At 48.5% G+C, this 19,101-nt stretch overlaps 1 protein-coding gene across 15 annotated transcripts in view; it reads right to left on the bottom strand.

The window, feature by feature from the left end:
• Positions 1-19,101, bottom strand: part of HHAT (hedgehog acyltransferase) — a 360,564-nt gene continuing 341,463 nt past the window's right edge. For all 15 annotated transcript variants that reach the window (XR_009563044.1, XM_060294452.1, XM_060294417.1 and 12 more), the window contains one exon: positions 1-977. Coding sequence is in view for 14 of the 15 variants with exons in the window: in XM_060294452.1 (XP_060150435.1) it covers positions 886-977 (92 nt within the window). In the remaining variant the exon portion in view is untranslated. The remainder of the gene's footprint in view (positions 978-19,101) is intronic.

Below are 19,101 nucleotides of genomic sequence, written 5' to 3'. Positions count from 1 at the left end.
TGATAGAAAAGGCTCCATTTTATTGGAAACAAAACAAAACAAGGTAAACCACAGAGTGTAAACCGCTCAGTGGGAAGATGACTGCTGAGACTTGTGTGAAGAGAGGAGAGACCACAGGAAGTCATCTTTACCCTCTATGACTTGCCTGATAGCACCTGTCTGTGATACACTATTCCTTGGTTTTTAAATTCTGCTTCTTTATTGGGAAAGAGTTAACTGTCAGGTAGAGGAACTGCCATGTTTATACTTCTCTGCAAATCTAGGGAAGAAGCAGCCAAATGTAGATCAGCTCAAGTAACAGCTCTCCTTGGGTACTGACTCCTTGCAATGCCACAGAACACATTCAGTCTTCTATGACCCGGTAATTAGAAACACCGCTGTGGCTTTGTCACCTCCCTGCTGAGGAGCTGAAGTGTGAAGCTGAACCCAGGGCTGGTTCTACAGACTGCACTGCAGGACATGGGGAAGGGGACACTTGAATGCCACTGACCGCCCAGAAATACCGCCCAGGGGAGGACAGGCCTATCACTAATGAGAATTTCTATGCCTCAGTCAAGAAATGTCTATTACATTTCATTCTTGGTAAAGGAGAAAGAACCCAAAGGGCCCTTGGGACTGGATTCTGGATCCCGTCACCATGTGCAGCTAGGCAAGACACTTTACTGCTTTGGACCCCAGCCTACTCAACAGGAAGGCTGGGAAGATGATCTCTAAGTTCCCAAAGTTATGAGAGCTCAAGCTTCCAGTCTTGGAGTGAGGTAACTTCGACAAAAGATGAGCAGATCAGGCACTGCTCCCCTGGAGGTTACCTTGAGGTGCAAGGTCAGGGTGAAGCACTATTTGTCTTGGAAGCCAGCCAGAAGGGCTGACCGGGGCCCAGCGCCATTAGTTCACGGAGTATGTCTGGGCCCAGGCAATGCCCACGTGGGAGTAGCAGTACAGGAATCCCAGCACAGAGAGGGTCACACACGGCCAGCCTGCAGGGGGAGAACAGAGATAGAGGATGGTTAGGAATGTCCGGGGCAGGACCTCCCACCGGTCCAAACTGTCCCCTTTGGAGAAGGCAACTCAGGAAACAACGTGGGCCTCCGTTTATGCGTTAAGACACATGCCTCCTAGAAAGTCTGCACTAACTGGAACACCAGCAAGTTGATCCCTATGTCCCCACTGGGAATGGGTCAGCATAAAATGAGGGGGTGCACTATAGCACATGCAAATTACGTTGAGAAACAGGACAAGCTTTTAAAGAATACATATTTAGAAGACTAACGTAGTTAATAATCAAAAAAGATGAAACATCCATGAGACCCATAGAAAATCTCAAAAATGTACATTGACCATTCTATTGAATTGAGTGCCGTCTGCCAGCACACAGAAGAGGGCCTACATTAAACATTCAGTTTCAAAAGTCAAAGCTTTTAGTGGTTCCTTCTACAAGTACTTGTCTTAGAATATCTGATGTTGTTTTCTTCTTTTTTAAAAAATAACAGCCCTCTCTGCTACTTGTTACTTAATGATCTCCATGTCTTCTACATGTTTCACTTATTCAAACACTGGGGGCTTGGGGAGCCAGAGGTGCTGTGGAAGGTACCAGATGCCAAAATAGAAAGATTTAGTCCTGTGTCAAAGGTGCTCTCCCTTCAGCATGGAAAAGACAAACACCCTCCAGTGGGATTTACGAGCCATGTAATGTGTGCTAGGTAATGATGTGTACAGAGCACATTTAAACTGCACCATGGGAGATGAGCAAGAGATGCCAGATGGAAAGGAACCAGGACAAGCTACCAGAGAGATCACTTGACGTGTGACCATAAAGGGGTCATCCAAGGAACAGGGATCATGTGATGTGACTACTGCACACGGAGGGGCGGGCAGGGTAGGGACAGAAGTAGGAGGAGGGAAGCCACTGAGGGTGATTATAACTCTGGCAGGCTCTCTCCTTGCTAAGTCAACCATTAGTTACTATTATTAATATGACATAGGTTCAGTCAATATAGCATAGTGGTTAAGTGCAGTTGCTGAAGTGGAATTGGACACAAGTTCAAATCCTGGCTCTGCCACTTGCCAGCTGTGTGACCTTGAGCAACTTAACGAATCTCAAATGTAAAACTAGGAGGGATAGAGCGACTTACTGAATAGTGTCTTTATAAGGTGCCACAGACTGAATTGTGTACTCACTCCTCAATTCATATGTTGAAGCCCTAACCCTCAGTGTGATGGTACTTGGAGGTGGGGCCTTTGGGAGGTAAATAGGTTGAGATGAGGTCATGAGGGTAGGGCTCTCATGATGGGATTAGTGCCCTTATAAGAAGAGATACCAGAGACCTGGCTTCCTCTCTCTCTATGGCCTATAAGGACACAGTGAGAAGGCAGCCATCCACAAGTCAGGAAGAGAGTCCTCACCAAGAACAAAACCATCAACCAACAAAACTTTGATCTTGGATTTTCCAGCTTCCAGAGAAATAAATGTCTGTTGTTTAAGCCACCCAGTCTATGGTATGTTGTGATGGCAGCCTGAGCTAAGATATAACAATTGTGTGAAGTGATGTAAAGACCTGCACAGTGTCTGGCCCATGGTGGAGCACTAAAGAAAGGTAGTGATGTAATAGTGGTATTGAGAGGGTACAGAAGTCCTTCTACACCAAGATTAGAGTGACAACAGGGAGAGCAAGCCCTGGTCTTCCTCCTAACTCCTGTCTTCCCCTTGCTCCTGGGACTGGCTTGGCACAGTGTTTTCCCAGGCCCTGATGGCAAGAGAAGAAAGGGCAGCAGAGGAGGCCCAACAGCCTGGCTCTGGGACCAGTACTGCAGTCCCACCTCCCGTCTGCTAGTCGGCCAGGCTAAGAGTTTCCTATACCTGCTGGAACAAATTACCCCAGACTTAGTGACTTCAAAGAAGAGAAATTTATTCTCTCACACTTTTGGAGGCCAGAAGTCTGAAATCAAGGTGTTGGCAGAGTTCCCCTCTCTCTGAAGGCTCTGGGGGAGGATGCTTCCTTGCCTCTTCCAGTTTCTGGTGACCCCAGGCCTTCCTTGGCTTATGGAAGCCTTTTTCCCTGTCTCCTCTTCTCTAATAAGGACACGACCAGTCATTGGATATAGGGTCCACTCTAAATCCAGGATAATTTTTTTCTCAAGATCCTTAACTAATTATACCTGCAAAGACCCTATTTCCAAACGAAGTCACATTCTGAGGTTCTAGGTACATATGAATTTTGTGGGTGCTATTCAGCTCAGTACAGCCAGGTACTTTTTCAAGCTTCAAGACAGACCCGTCCTGCCTGGAGGCGCCCTCAGATCCCTCACCGCTGTGGCTCAGACACAGATGCCAGGGGACCTTTCAACACCTGGTCCTCAGTAGCCTCCGGGAGCAGGAAGAGGGGAGGGGGCTTCAGGTGCAGGAGGCGAACCCAGACTTCAGCTGTGTTTAGGGTAAGGCATCAGCACTTGTTCGGTAAACACAGAAACCAGAGGCTGGCTGCAGAAGTGGGAGAATGGGGATGTTTCATTTACACAAAGCTGGGCCTGGGGAATGGCACAGCTGTGCTTGGCCCCGAGGCTGTCAAGGCACATCCCTGTGAAAGCTTCTGCCCAGCACACAGAACTGCAAGGAGCCCTGCCCAGAGGTAAGGCATATACATGTTCAGTCTGGACCACAGCTGGGCCCTGAAAATTCTCCCTGGTGTTACTGCATGCCATGCACAGAGGCAGCTAGACAGCAGTAATCCTGACGCTACTAGGAGACCGTAGCAGGATCTCAGTTTCTCTATCTACACATTGGAGGTCAAAAATAAATAAAAGCATGTGAACTAAAATAAAATCACAGGTTTGCTAGTGCTTTTAAAAAGTATTTCAGAAAGGCAAAGGATTACCTGAGAATTCTCTTATGTACACACAACTCATTGGTCTTTTTAATGCATGAGTGTTCCTCCAGACAGTAGCCCCAGTGTGTACCAGATGGCATTCAAGAACCCATTCTCCTTTCCTGACCTCAGGAGTAAGATACGTGATGACAACAAAAAGAGAGATTCCACAAGCCACCCTTCCATAGCATTCAACCAACACTGGACGAGCATTTGCTATGTGCCTGGCTCTGTTCTTCAACTGCGGCTGCTGCTAACCAAGCAGATGTGGCCCGAGCGTGACAGGGTGCTTGGGGCAGAGGCCCCTCTTCATCAGGGCTCAGATAAACACAGGATCATAAAACTGGAAATAAATGGACTGTCATTCTGGCAACATGCCAAGGGTTGCTGTGACACACGGTCATCCAGGCTTGTCGACCGTTAACAAAAAAGATGGCATCAGAAAGTGTTCTGTCCCGCCAAAGGAACAGGGATCTCATCCTTCGGCCCTCTCTCCCCCTGGCCTCTCCCTACTAAGTTTTCTTCTTCCATGTTGTCCTTTCTCACCAGGCTTTCCAAACCTATGTGTCCAGAAAACTCCCTTATCCCCACATCCTCAAACCCATGCATGCATACACACACACACACACACACACACGTCATTAATGTGGCTTATAGAGACTGGTAGGCTGTACTGTACTGGTCAAAGGAAAAGATCCTACTTTAGGGCTGAAGCCCCCCGCACATGCTGTTCATTTACGGCTGGGCCCCCAGAGTCAATGATAGGTGCAGCTTCCTGGTGGGCTTTTGATACCTAACAAGATGCAAACAGGTGAACACTTTGAACAGGTGAACAGCGAGGCAGCATTGAAGATATTAAGAACAGTGTGCTAGCGAGACAGACAACAGTTGCAAAGGACTGGGGTATACAGTTAATAGGACAGATTATTTAACAGATACAGCGAAATGCATATAAGCAGGATGTTTAGCACAATAAAGTCAATTAAGAGGACCAAGGTAGGCGTATAATATATGGAGTTAATAGGTGGCTGTATCATGATATTGTTAATAGGATATTGGTGGGTTGTATAATAACTACAGCTAACGAGAGACAGGTAGGACACAGAGGGGAATGGCTGTAGCTAATAGAAAGTGAGCCATGTAATTTGACTTGAGGTTATTAAGGCTGAGCCTCTCTCTGAGCAATTACATCAGTAGGAAAGGACTAGAAAGGCAGAGGTTCAGGACACTGAAGGAAAAGACCGTTATCATGCAGGGCCATGAGAAGTCAAAGGATATCTCCAGCTGGGTTTCTGGAAAGTGAAGGGATAATCAGAACAAGAAGCAGGTCTAATGAAAAATATTGTTTCACAAGTAATGTTATAGAATGGTGCAGCCACAGTGGAAAAGAGTACGGAGGTTCCTCAAAAAAATCAAACATAGAATTACCACATATATACCCAAAAGAATTAAAAGCAAGAACTAGAAGAGGTATTTGTACACCCAAGTTCACAGCAGCACTGCCTCCAACAGTCCCAAGGTAGAAGCAACAAGCAACCACTGACAGACAGATACACAAAACGTGGTCTACATATATAATAGAATATCAATCAGCCTTAAAAAAAGGAAATTCTGACACGTGCTACGACATGGGTGAACTTTGAAGGCATCATGCTAAATGAGACAAGCCAGTAACAAAAGGGCAAATACTGCAAGATTTTCACTTATATAAGGTACCTAGAGTAGTCAAATTCACAGAGACAGATAATACAATGGTGGTTGCCAGGGGCTGGGAGGAATGGGGAGTTAATGTTTAATGGGTACAGAGTTTCAGTTTTGCAAGGGGAAAAAAGATCTAGACATGGATGGTGGTGATGCTTGCGTAGCAATGTGAATGTACTTAACACCACTGAACTGTAGAATTAAAATGGTAAATTTTATGTTATATGATTTACCACAATAAAAAATTATGCTGAATGAAAGAAGCCATCAACAAAATAATACATGCTGTATTATTCTACATATATAAAATGCAAACTGATTTATAGTAACAAAAAGCATGTCAGGGGTTGCCTGGGGCTGGAGCAAAGGGAGAAACAGATTACAAAGGGGCACTAGGAATCTTTGGGGATGATGAAGATGTTTTGCATCTTGATCATGGGACAGTTTTTCAGGGTATATACAACTGGAAAATACATTAAATGGATACATTTTATTGTGCGTAAATTATTTCTCAATAAAGTCATAAAAAAAAATTTAAAGGTGTTCTTGGAACATTAGCAAATCACAGGCTTGTAGTACTCTACTGCAATGTCCTAGGTTATATGTGCCCCAAGGTATTCAAACAAAAGATGCAATTCATTTATTTTTAACATCTTTATTGGAGTATAATTGCTTTCCAATGGTGTGTTAGTTTCTGCAGTATAACAAAGTGAATCAGCTATACATATACATACATCCCCATAACCCCTCCCTCTTGTGTCTCCCTCCCTCCCTCCCTATCCCACCCATCCAGGTGGTCGCAAAGCACGGAGCTGATCTCCCTGTGCTATGCGGCTGCTTCCCACTAGCTATCCATTTTACATTTGGTAGTGTATGTGTCCATGCCACTCTCTCACTTCGTCCCAGCTTCCCCTTCCCTCTCCCCATGTCCTCAAGTCCATTCCCCACGTCTGCGTCTTTATTCCTCTCCTGCCCCTAGGTTCTTCAGAACCACTCTTCTTTTTTTTTAGATTCCATATATATGTGTTAGCATACAGTATTTGTTTTTCTCTTTCTGACTTACTTCACTCTGTATGACAGACTCTAGGTCCATCCACCTCACTACAAATAACTCAGTTTCGTTTCTTTTTATGGCTGAGTAATATTCCATTGTATATATGTGCCACATCTTCTTTATCCATTCATCTGTCGATGGACACTTAGGTTGCTTCCATGTCCTGGCTATTGTAAATAGAGAACATTGTGGTACATGACTCTTTTTGAATTACGGTTTTCTCAGAGTATATGCCCAGTAGTGGGATGCAATTCATTTTTTGATATGATGCTGGGTCTTCAGTCCCTCACCTCCCTAGGGGCAGGAGGACTTGCCATGTGTGGGACTGAACACTGGGCTCCTCTCATCATGCTTTCTTCTGCTGGGGCCTCTGAGGAGGACAACCAGAGGAACTCTCTTAGCCATGCCGATGTATTCAGCAGCTGAATCAGCACAAATCCCTATCCTGGGGAAGAAATCAATCCTTCCTAATGGGAGAGGAGTTAACTGAGTTGCTGCATTGTGTATGAGCTATCAATTACCCCATCAAAGGCTTGCTCTGCTGTCAGGATGGGCAATGCTGCCGAGCCTGTGACTGCCATCTTGGCTCTAACAAGGCTTTTTTTTTTTGCGGTACACCGGGCTCTCACCGCAGCAGCGCACAGGTTCCGGACGCGCAGGCTCAGCGGCCATGGCTCACGGGCCCAGCCGCTCCGCGGCACGTGGGATCCTCCCGGACTGGGGCACGAACCCGTGTCCCCTGTATCGGCAGGCAGACTCTCAACCACTGCGCCACCAGGGAAGCCCTAACAAGGCTTTTTTAAAGGCCACATCCCGCTGTTAACCATTTTTAGAAGAAAATGGCTGGTGACCAGCATGTGAACAAACTTTGCAGTGACGCCTTCTTCCCATCCTTGCTTCCAGTCAACCAGAAACATAGTCCCTAACCATATGTGAGTAGTTTACAAAGAATATGCAATCTACTGTACAGTTTACAAAGAATACACAATCTTTTTTTTTTTTTTTAGTTTATCTATGTTTGGCTGCGTTGGGTCTTTGTTGCTGCACGCGGGCTTTCTCTAGTTGCAGCGAGCGGGGGCTACTCTTCGTTGTGGTGCGCGGGCTTCTCATTGTGGTGCGCGGGCTTCTCATTGCGGTGGCTTCTCTTGTGGGGCACGGGCTCTAGGCACGGGGCTTCAGTAGTTGTGGCATGCGGGCTTCAGTAGTTGTGGCTCATGGGCTCTAGAGCGCAGGCTCAGTAGTTGTGGCACACAGGCTTAGCTGCTCTGCGGCACATGGGACCTTCCCAGGCCAGGGTTCGAACCCGTGTCCCCTGCATTGGCAGGCGGATTCTTAACCACTGCGCCACCAGGGAAGCCCAAGAATACACAATCCTAGTGAATCCTCACAACACCTTGAGACAGAAATTACTAACCTATACTAATATTCTTTTTTGAAGCTATATTGCCTCAAAGGGGCCCAGAGTCCAAATCCCAAGGCCAGGGTGTCAGACTGAATCCTACCTGGAGGATAGTCTGAAGGACTTGAGTCTGTCCTTTAGTTTTATCTACAATTATCTATCATTTATCTACCATTAACAATGCCCTAGCTTCCTCCCTCCATCCACTCAGGCAAGATTTCTAGCCAGAGGCTCTGACGCCCTGTGGCCCGTTGTCCCTCCCACTCATCCACTGCTCAGTCGTCCCCTTGCTGAGCCACAGTTCTCCTGAGGGTTGAAGAACATACTGACCCTCTCAGCTTGGCTCTTGGGTCCCTAGAGCTGGACGGATAGACTCTCACCTTCTGGCCCCATGAAGCAGCAATGTCACCCAGCGACTCACAGCCATTCTAAGAAAGGAAAAAGAGGAGCTTCCCATCCTAAGAGCCATCCGGCTACAAAGGAAACAAGTCTCACCTCTCCAGACAAACTCGCCTTGGCTGGAGCCTAGAACACAAATGTGAAGGATGTATCATGATCATCAAGGGCCACCAACATATCCATCCATAACCCCGGGGATGCAGGTGCATATATAACAGCCCACATCACGATGTGGGTGAAGACGAATGTGAGACTGATGAATTTCAGCCTCTACAGCGGGCCTCTGTGAATGGGCAGGCTCGGAGGATATGCAATAGGGAAATGGAATGAAGAGGTGATTCTCGGAGATGCTGCAGAAGACAGAGACATAGGATGTGGTGACTGATGGAGCTGGGGGCCAAAGAACACACTCCCTCTCACTGACCCTGAGCACTGCCTCAGACAGTACCCTCAGGGCTGACACCAGCTGGTGCACCTCAGAGAGACCACACCTTACGTTAACAGACTGATGCGCTACCCTACGAGTTAGTAAAAGCCATGGTCCCAGCCTCCCCTCAGGACCTGTCCTCTGATATACATAACATCCAAAGGAGTAACACCTGGTTCTGTAGGGGCCTCTAGGACCTGCTCCAGCACTTAGCCGCCATCTCTTTGAGTTGACTGGTCTGTGCCCGTGCCTTACCATTTGTTAGATATTTTGAATACCATCCGCACATCCTACATATATATTGCGCTGCCTTGGTGGCATTTTCTACTCTGAGGCCAGTGAAGGCCGAGTGTTTCTTTGCTTGGAGAACGAGCTCGTGCATCAGACTCTAGTCCCAGAGGGGCTGGCTCAGGATCTGAGAAACACCAGGGCACTCTCTGCACCGCCCCACCGGCTTCACTACTGTCATTTCATTAATTATTCAGAAGGACTTTATACGCTGTCTTCATTAAAACAGCTTGCTCTTGACAGCACTTTATTTTTAACAATACTCAGATCTGATGCGGGGAAATGAAAAAGGGCCTTGGTAGCTTTATTTCAGACTTATTTTCCCGAGTAGCCCCAGCCCGGAGATATTGTGGAGCCGTTCATCAAATGGTCCTGAGCCTGCAGACCTTCCTTCACAGCTCAATTTAGAGCTTTCATCTTAATAAAGCTATAGGACAGGAGCCTTTTCCTGTCCAAGGGCTACCTTATTTATTTATTTATTGTTTGCGGTACACGGGCCTCTCACTGTTGTGGCCTCTCCCGTTGCGGAGCACAGGCTCCGGACGTGCAGGCTCAGCGGCCATGGCTCACGGGCCCGGCCGCTCCGCGGCATGTGGGACCTTCCCGGACCGGGGCACGAACCCGTGTCCCCTGCCTCCGCAGGCGGACTCTCAACCGCTGCGCCACCAGGGAAGCCCAGGGCTACCTTATTGAAGGATACACAGCAAGAGCACAGCTGCCCAGGCTTCCAAGCCTGTACACTGCTGGGTCTATTTTCAAACCCATGGGCATATGCACAGAAGGTCTAAAGAACAGGCTTTTGCTATCTAGGGTTAGAATAACCATTTCTTGCCTTCAAGTCATTTATAAACCAGGGCCTCAAACCCAGGTTTTGAGGCCTCGGTGTTCTTTCAAAAAACGCTCAGCTGCCTCTTTCACACCCTCGCGTGAGAAAGAAGAACTAGGTGGTTCTAATTTGTTCAAAATTGAAGCATGAAATTCTAGGGCACTGGTTCTCAAACATGAGCCCACATCAGAATCACCAGGAGGGCATGTTAGAATGCAAGGTCCCATCCCCCAGAGTTCCTGATCCAGGATGTCTGGGTGGGCCCAAGATTTGCATTTCTACCACGATCCCCAGTGATGTGGATTCTGCAGGTCCAAGAGTCACCCTTTGGGAACCCCTGTTCTAGGGCACTCTGCACAGGGCTGAGGGAAGAGCTTATACCGGCCGTTCACACACTGACTGGGCTCTCTCTCGAGCAGAGGGGATGGACGAGCACTGAGCATTACAGGTCGCCAGGTGCTTTGCTGGCTGCACTCCACATCCTCACAAACACCTTCTCAGGGAGGTATTAGTCGCTCCACTTCACAGAAAAGGATACTAAGGATCAGAGAAGGAGAGTAACTTTCTTGAGGTCTGACAGCCAACGGGTCATCAGGTCACACTTGGAACTCACGACCGTGTGGCTCCAAGCGTGCTCGGCCGCCTAAGCTCCAAAGCCCTGACTGGCCTCGGATGGAGCACAGCGGGGAAAGGCTCACGTCAGAGCCCCACCTCCTAGCGTGGTGTCTTTCCTTGAAATCCTCTGCCTCCAAATCTCGCTTCATCCCTCTACTCATGGTGCTAAGGCAACGGGAAGTGGGGAGCATCAGGTTCATATTTTTAGGCGTCATCATCACTAACTTGCTTGGTCACCCCATCTCTGGGGTCCTCAGTTTCCCCATCTTTGTCATAATTGGGAAAAGAAAGCCTGGATGAACATTTTACACCCCTCGTGGTGGCAGCTGCCTAATTTAGACTGGGCCCACTATGGAGCACGTTCCCAGTGCCTGGATGGTCTTTTATTAAAATTGTAAGAGTCACAGTTATTTGATCCTGGCCATGGGCTGAGCCTGCACAGGGCGTCCAGCAGGGAGACAGAGAGGAAGGGGTGACGGACGGCCCTCAGAGGGCTTCCTGCCATCCTGAGCAACAGTCATTTGCTCGGCGCTGTGGGCACATTTTAACAGGCGCGAATAGCGTGCCTTTAATAACTCGCGTTGTTCACAGTCAATTTCACATTCTGAGGAAGCCAACCTGTGCTGTAGTTTTCACCCTTCCCCACCTCCCAGCACAAGCCCCGCAGACTGGTGCTTACGGAAGCACTCGCTGCCATAAAGCAAAATCATCTCACGTGAAACTGAGGACGTGGGGAGAACAAACCAGAGCCACTCTTTCTTATCCTGACAGCGTGAGTAGAAGGTGGAGCCGAGAAAACACAGATTTTCTTCTCTCTCCAGGGCAGGTGGGGGACCTGCTTCCAAGAAAACTGTCCCTGCCGTTGCTGCCACGCCCTCAACTCCGGCCACTGGGGCCAGAGGCTGCGCAGTCGGATCACGCTTCCCAGCTGTTTCTCTTCCTTAACGTGTTTTGTTTTAAACAGGCTGATTAGGGCTATTGTTCATCGTTCATTCATGACCACGTAACATAACACGGCGGAGACTGCCTAGCAAATGAGCTCGGGGAAGCGGCTTCCCGCAAACAAAGGGCTGGCGCGCAGTGTGGGGCAGGCTCCCTGTCGCACCGCCCTGACAACCACTCGCCCACCTGGGCATTTATGAAGCACCTACTGTGTGCCCAGCGTTTAGACAGGCAGCCTTGACACATGTCACACAAGCAGTCTGAGCCTTCATCTGAGGCCTGTGAGAACGTGCCCCCAAAGGCTAAGAGCACGCTCGGGGCCCCCAACTCTCCACCTAACCTTGACGTTTGGCTCTACAGCTCCACCTCCAAACGTGCACATAACGGAAGGCTTGGGGAAACACAGACGACAGAGACAAATTCTCAAACACCTGGGCCAGCCGGGACGATGGGCTGACACTAGTAAGTTGACATTGCACTAGGATGAAAATGGCTGAGCTTAACGGTTTTTGTTTTGTTTCCTAATCCAACTATATACATATGGGATGGCGGCGGCCTGGGATCCATGTCACGGGAGGAGGGGTTGACAGACCTGGCAATGTTTATCTGGAATCACGGAGACTCTGGAGAAGAGAAAAGAAGTACCTGCAAATATAGAACAGTCTACCCTTTGGAAGCAGGATGAGGAGACATGTGCACACCCCACAGGGGGTGCTGGTTGGGGGAGGGACACTCTGGAGGCAGAGAAACACTCTGCCAGCTGGAGCCCTCCAGCACTGGAACAAGCTCAGGACACTCTGAGCACCCCCATCCAGGGGAAGGCAGCAGAGGCAGGACAGGTGGCAAGGAGATTCCTCTTCTGGACTGGAGGTGGAATAGGTCTGAGAGTCTGTGAATCGGCTCCTTTCTTCCCAGGTCACTAGGACCAGGGCATCTATGGTAAAATGGTCAATGAATAAACAGACATGGGTACGTGAGTACTTCTGAGTACTCAGTCACAAGACTCCCAAATCCCTAATACAGGTAATCAAAAATAACAGTTGTTGCAAAATCCCTGATCAAGAAACCCTATATATGTACATCTGGCCTCTATCTTCCCAGCCCATGGGACATGCAGCCAACGGACAGAAGTGCCCACAGTTAAACAGCTGAAGCATCATCTACGCTTGTGTGCGTGCCTGGGAGAAGAGGCGCCTGGCAGGTACTGGCTGAGAACACCTAGACTTTAGCAAAGGACGGCGGAGCAGGAAAGCCACTCATCATCCCGCTTCCTGTCACCACTAAAGGAATACACCAGGGAGAGCTGGAAAGGAAGAGAAAGAGTGACGCCTAAATCACGTGAACCTCTGAAAAGGTGATGTCAGCAGATCCGGCTGACACGTTCTTTTCCTAAAGCAGTTATTAGACAAATGACTCCAAATTACTTGACTTAAATTTCTCAGCAAAGAACGCAATGATAAAACCAAGCTCCCGGCGGCGGTGGCAGCAGCATCTCTCCCCCCGGAGCTCTTGGGGGCAACAGCGGGCTAGGCATTCCAGCCGCCCCTCGGGAAGAAGGAAATGTTCCTGCCTGTCAAAGCCACCTTTGTTCTCACCTCGCCACTCCCACTTACTGTGTCTGCAAAAGTGTATTTTGCTCATCTCCACGCTGAGGAACGGGTTCAGATTGAGCACGGGAGGTACTGCGGAGCAAAGGGCTTGTCTGTGCACCATCCTCAGTGGGCGCAGTCGGTGGCCAGGGTGTAGTTTCTCTCTAAGGGTACTGAGCCCAGAGGTTTGGTCTCGTTAGTGCCGACTTTAACCACCTGAGCTGCTGCTCGCCTTCTTCAAAAGGCACTTGACAGAAGCACGAAACAGCTCTGAGATGAGTTCAGAAAAAATGTGGCTCCAACATTTATAAATGGTATTCGGGAAAGGCATCTTCACTTCCTAGGTGCTGGTGTAAGGAAGGCTGTGGGAAACAGAGGTAAGAAGAGTGTCTAAGCTCAGGGGATGTGCTGCTGGCAGCAGCGTCCACATGTCTCCCATCCAGCCAGCCAGCCAGCTTGAGGCGGGGGTAGCAGCCTGCTCATCCCACAGTAGCACAGAGCACCTAGGTGGTCCTGAGCACCAGGTGAAGGCAGCACAGGGAACGGCCAGCCACAGCCTCAAGGAGCCCGGGGCCCTTCTCTGCTGAAGAAAAATCAGCGCTTCCATGGGATGGGGCAAGGGCTCTTAGGTCACCGTTCCGGGGAGGGAAAAGAAACACGGAAGACTCCATAGGGCCCTCCCATCAAACCCACACACACTGGAGACCCAGGGCTCTGCTGAGGGTGAACAGAGAGGCACAGAGCAGCCCCACATCATAGCTGCTTTTCCTCTGCAGGAGGGTAAGGCTATGGGGCCATGTGCAAGCATGGGGCAAGCATGGCTCTGGACAGTAGCCATGGTCACTGCTGCTGTCGCCTCAGGCCACAGGGCACACAGGGGCTAGCGAGAGGGATGTGTGTTCAGCCTGTGAGAGAAAGCACACACGTGTGAGTGTGGACTCGAGCAAGGCTGACCAGTTCCAGGCACCATGTTTTACAAGTGACACGATCACACAGAAGCCACTTCAAGGAGGGTCTAGAAGGGCTCCTCAGGGTGGGCATGCTGATAAGTTAAAGTTTAGCCTGGAAAAAGGCCACGAGGCCACGTGGAAAGAGAATTAATTAGGCTTGTTTTACGTCACTCCGGAAGACAGAACTGGGGCCAAGAGATGGAAGTGAGAGGCAGATTTTGGCTCTTACCAAAAGGAGCCTGTAACATTTACAGCCGCCCCATCCTGGATGCCCACCCCTGTCGGCATTCATAGTAAGGATGGCTGCCTCTGATGGGCGACGGGACCAGATGACCCCTTCCAACTCTTAAAGAGATTACAGCCCTGTAAAATTCAAGTCCTCAAATCATCTTCCCCTCCCCCTGCCCCAGGAAAGGTACAGACAAAGACTGAAGTTAGACTAAAAGACCACTGCAGTCAGGTGCAGGGGGAGAAGGGGCATCCTGTCTGGACTGGGAACAGAAAGCAGGGTTCTAGCAAACTGTGGAAATGTCACAAGATACGACAGATTCTTAGTGAGGTGCTGATGAAGATATTTACCTGACATATGGAGTGACTCAGACACGTTTTTGATTACAGAGAAAGATGTTTTTGTGCCTTAAAGACCCCATTCCAAAGGAACACTGTGTTCCTCTCAGGCTACTGACTCTAGCCCGTGATCCTGAGGGTGGGTCTGCCTGGGACAACAAGGTTAGTACTGCCAGAAGCTGGGATTTGTCCCCTGCTTCCAAGGGTCCCTTCTGGCACCCCTGCTCACTTGGGCAGCCTGGATGTACCTGATCCCATGCAAACCTTTGCAGGGAGCAAACATTCAGCAATCTCACACGGGGTGCTCACAGGGAAGCGCTCTTCCTCCCTTGCCCATCTGCTCAGAACCAAACACCTCGAACCAGTTTTCTACGGGGCAGAGAAGACAGGACAGGGCTCTGTTGAAGTGGCGCTGAGGAGGTGCAAGGCAAAGGCAGCCTGGATCTCTCCAGGGATGTTAAGAATTAACTAATGGTAATTAGCTGTAGTCACTAATAAGGAGTGAGCACCCTTCCCCGCCGCCTCCTCTGAGCTTCCTGCCCAGCCAGCAGGAGTGGCGGGAGGCTGGGACCCTTCAAGGAAACTCATCCCACTGTTTACTCTCTTCCCGGTAGTCTTTACATGGGATTAATTGTCGGGCTCCAGGGAAGGGACAGCCTCCAGGGAAGGGATCTCAGTTGCCGCAGTTTCTGGCGTGGTTCTGCTTGTGACCTCAGAGCACACATGACACTCTGGACTCCTTGCAGAGTTCCCAGATGCTGCCTCGGTGTGGGTCAACTCAGGGCGTGGAACCAGCCCGTAATGCGCTTTCTCGGATTCCTCTAAAGGGACAAGGCAGTGTGTCTCCGCGAGTCAGCTCTATGGCGTGGATCTGGACTCCCCCGCCATCTGACCCATCACATCTACCCAGTTCTTCCTAACTTGTGTCCCAGCAACGGAGCTTGAAGTGGTGATGGAACTGTGACAGTCCACTCTCCCATGACACTCCTGGGTGGAGGTCTGACCTTGGCTGTTGGCATCTTTCATTGCAGAGCCTCCACCTCCCTCCCCTAGGGGGCTGCCCTGTGCTCCATTTGGGAAGATTTGGCTCCGTTCTTGCTGTAAGGGCTGGGAAGGATCTGATCTTAAACTAATCATCTTCGTGACTCATCATTCAACATTACTGAGCTCCTACTACATACAGGGCACTGGGTTAAGTGCTAGGGATACTGGAGAGATTAAAAGGCTGACTTGCAGTTACAGATACAGGAATTCCACGTAAAAAGATAAGTCATGACCTCAGGGTGTCTCCCAATGTGGAGGATTTTTCCGTGCACTGGACATAATGTCAAAGGCTGGTAAAACTGGACAGGAAGAACTGGCTTCTGTGCTCAAAGAGCTCCATTCTGGAGAAGGAGAACCCAGAGCACTGAAAGCCCGGCCGTGGAGGACACAGGAGCAGAGAGAGCTACGGAAATGTGGACCGCCTTGACTTTGACCATCACCAGTGCGTGAGCCAGAAGGGCCAGCCATGGCTAGCTATTCCACTCTCTTAAGCACATACCTTCCAGTAATTTCCGTCCTCTGGATAAACCCTCCCTCAGTGGAAGAAGGCCTGCCCTCCAGTAAGACTGTCCATCCAACAAGACTTAGAATGGATTTTTCCCCCAGATTTTAATCTATTTTTTGACCAGGTAACGCACAATATAAAATTCAAATGTACCAAAGAGTAATGCACAATATAAAATTCAAATGTATCGAAGAGTAAGCAAGGAAAAGTAAATCTCTATCTCCCAACCTCGTGTCCAGTCCACCCAATTCCTCTCCCTGGAAGGTCTGTTTCCAGTTCCTTGTTTCTACTCCCAGAGATATTCTTTGCACACAGAAGCGTAAACATATATATCCATATATACACATGCACACGTACAAATACAAACATACACATATATATATTTTAAATGGTTTTTAACTCTTCATTTTGAAATATGTATTATTTTGAACACAAACGCTACACACACTGTTCATTTCCTTATTTTATTAAGGTTTTATATACGGGGGATTGTTCCATGTAAGTACACGTAATGCTGCTTCATCCTTTTTAATGGCTGTGGAAATTTCTGACTTTATATACCATAATTTATTTACCTGACTCCCTCTGATGGGTGTTATGTCCATTCTAAGTTTTGCTAATACAAACAATGTCACAATAAATATTTTTGTAGAACACTTCATTTCACATGTATGAAAGTATATGTGAATGACAAATTCCTAGAAGTGGAATTTCTGCTGGGTCAGTTTTGGTAGACCTTTCCAAACCATTCCCTACAGAGGAGTTACCGCTTTATACCCCAAGACGAACATATGAGGTTAAACTTTTTGATCTGTGCAATCTGGTGCTTGTAATTTGCATTTCTCGTACTGAGGCTGACATACAAATACTGACTCCTTATGTGGTACACCTGAAACGAATATAATTTTATATGTCAATGACACCTCAATAAAAAAAAGAGTGAGGTTGGGCATCTTTTCATTTGTTTCAGAGCCACTTGTGTTTCACCCTTCTGTGACCTGTCTATTCAAGTCCTTTTTCCACTCTTCTACTAAGTTGGTGCTTTTTTTCTCACAAATTTTAGGGGTGAGAGTGGTTATTACTATGCCCAGCCTGAAGGGTGTTCTGCAACCATCAACAAGAGTGTGAGGTCAAGGGCGCTGAGTCAGTGGGTAGCTGGCCACAGTCAGGGACAGGCCTGGGTACAAGCTGCTGAGATGGGAGCAGTCACCGTGAGCAATCAAGGGGCCCCCATGCAGGGATCCCTGCCCAAAGAACACGGCCGGCACTAGGTTCCGCCTTCTGTAGCAGCTCAGTGTTCCACTGTTTCTGAATCTTTATTAAGTGAAGAAATCAAGACAAAGTTGTTTACTATTGGCATCATAATCTCTGCAGAGAGTTCTTGGTGAGCCAGGCAGGAAAGGCTGTATACTTCTATCTCCCTCGATACGGCCCTTCAGCTGGGAGCTGGGGCAAGGCTTTATTTGCCTGCCTTCCTTCCCTCCCTCCCTCCTTTCTTTCCTTCCTTCCTTCCTGCCCTGCTCTCTCCCTTTCATTCAACTCCCTCCCGTCCCCTCCCCTCTCTTCCTTCTATCCACCCCATCCACTGCTCACTTAATACTGAATTGTGGGGCAGGCAAGGCTTTGCTCCCTAAGCCTTCTCTCATGCATCTCCCAGTATAGCTGGGTGACATGTGTACCGTAACTAGCATCTATTCCAATGACTTACCCTCTACCTCCTTGACAATTAGGTCTTCCTTCAGTTCTGAGCCAATCACAACGGATGGAATTAAGAATTATATAAATGAGCCTCAGCCACACCATGCAATGGGCCTTGAGGCCAGGGTTCTGGGCTGTTGTGAGCCTCTCATCTACTGCTCCACTAGCCCCTTCTCTGGGCTTTCCTTACCGCCAACCAAGTCCTGGCCTAGAGGCTGCCAGTGGCAAGTCCGGATGTCTGCTTATTACTGTGAAACCCAGGTTTTCTATGTTCCTCTCCAGGATGGTCCAGGGCTGATCATTAAGCTTGTTTTGCTCCTCAATTCTGAGCAATTTCTACTAGAATGGAGGAGGAAGAGGAAGGGAAGAATGGACTTCTTTTTGTTTCCAGTTCTTGTCAGTATTCCTCCAGCACTAGAAGGCGGCAGTGGCTTCAAACTGCAGCTCCTACTCACACTCTCAAACTCAGCAGCACTCGACTCCCTTAAGGTCTAAGAACCAGCCACAGCACCCCTGGTCTGAGGTTCAGGCATAAGCCAGAGGGCACCCCTCCGAGATCTGAGCACCAGCTACCAGGGGCCTCTTCTCTGAGCTCCCACAGTCCAGTGATCCTACCCCTTCCTTTTTATTTCCCCAGCCCTAGGCTTAGTAACTGCTTTCTACAGTTGCTAATATCTGGGTTACTTCAGGGTCCCTTTTTGCTCTTTCAGCCTTCTGATACTTATGTAATTCCCTGGATTAAATCCCTCTGTTTGAAATACCTTGCATCATCTCTATTTTCCTGACTAGACCTTGACTTTGTGCATCACTTAACTCCCAATTTTAGCCCAGAGCCTTATAAGTGCCCCCTGTGGTAGCAGGAGGACTAGGGAAGGAGAAAACAATAATCATGTTGAGTCTGGAGAGGTGAATGGGGGAGACTACCATGCACAGAGGAGGGACCCAAGATTCTGGGGGTTCACCATTTAAAGAGAATCACCTGGAGGGTTCTCATCCAAGTATTATTTCTCCCATAGTCAGAGTCATGATCTGTTGTAGTTTTTTTAATTGCTTCAGGCTCCATTCTGAGCTGGTTCTTCTCTCCCTGCCAGAGATGAGACTGTATAACTCCCAGGAGACAGTTATCCAGGGCTTCTCAACACAATATTTAATCAGTAAAATTTCTTATAGTGAATTATCTTCTCTTTCTCTTTCTGAATTTATAATATGAAAATATGTTTTAAAAAAACACAAC

Source organism: Globicephala melas, chromosome 1, assembly GCF_963455315.2.
Source record: "Globicephala melas chromosome 1, mGloMel1.2, whole genome shotgun sequence".
Classification (NCBI taxonomy): domain Eukaryota; kingdom Metazoa; phylum Chordata; class Mammalia; order Artiodactyla; family Delphinidae; genus Globicephala; species Globicephala melas.
Note: the sequence above shows the minus strand (reverse complement) of the source record. Positions and strands in the feature narration are given on the sequence as shown.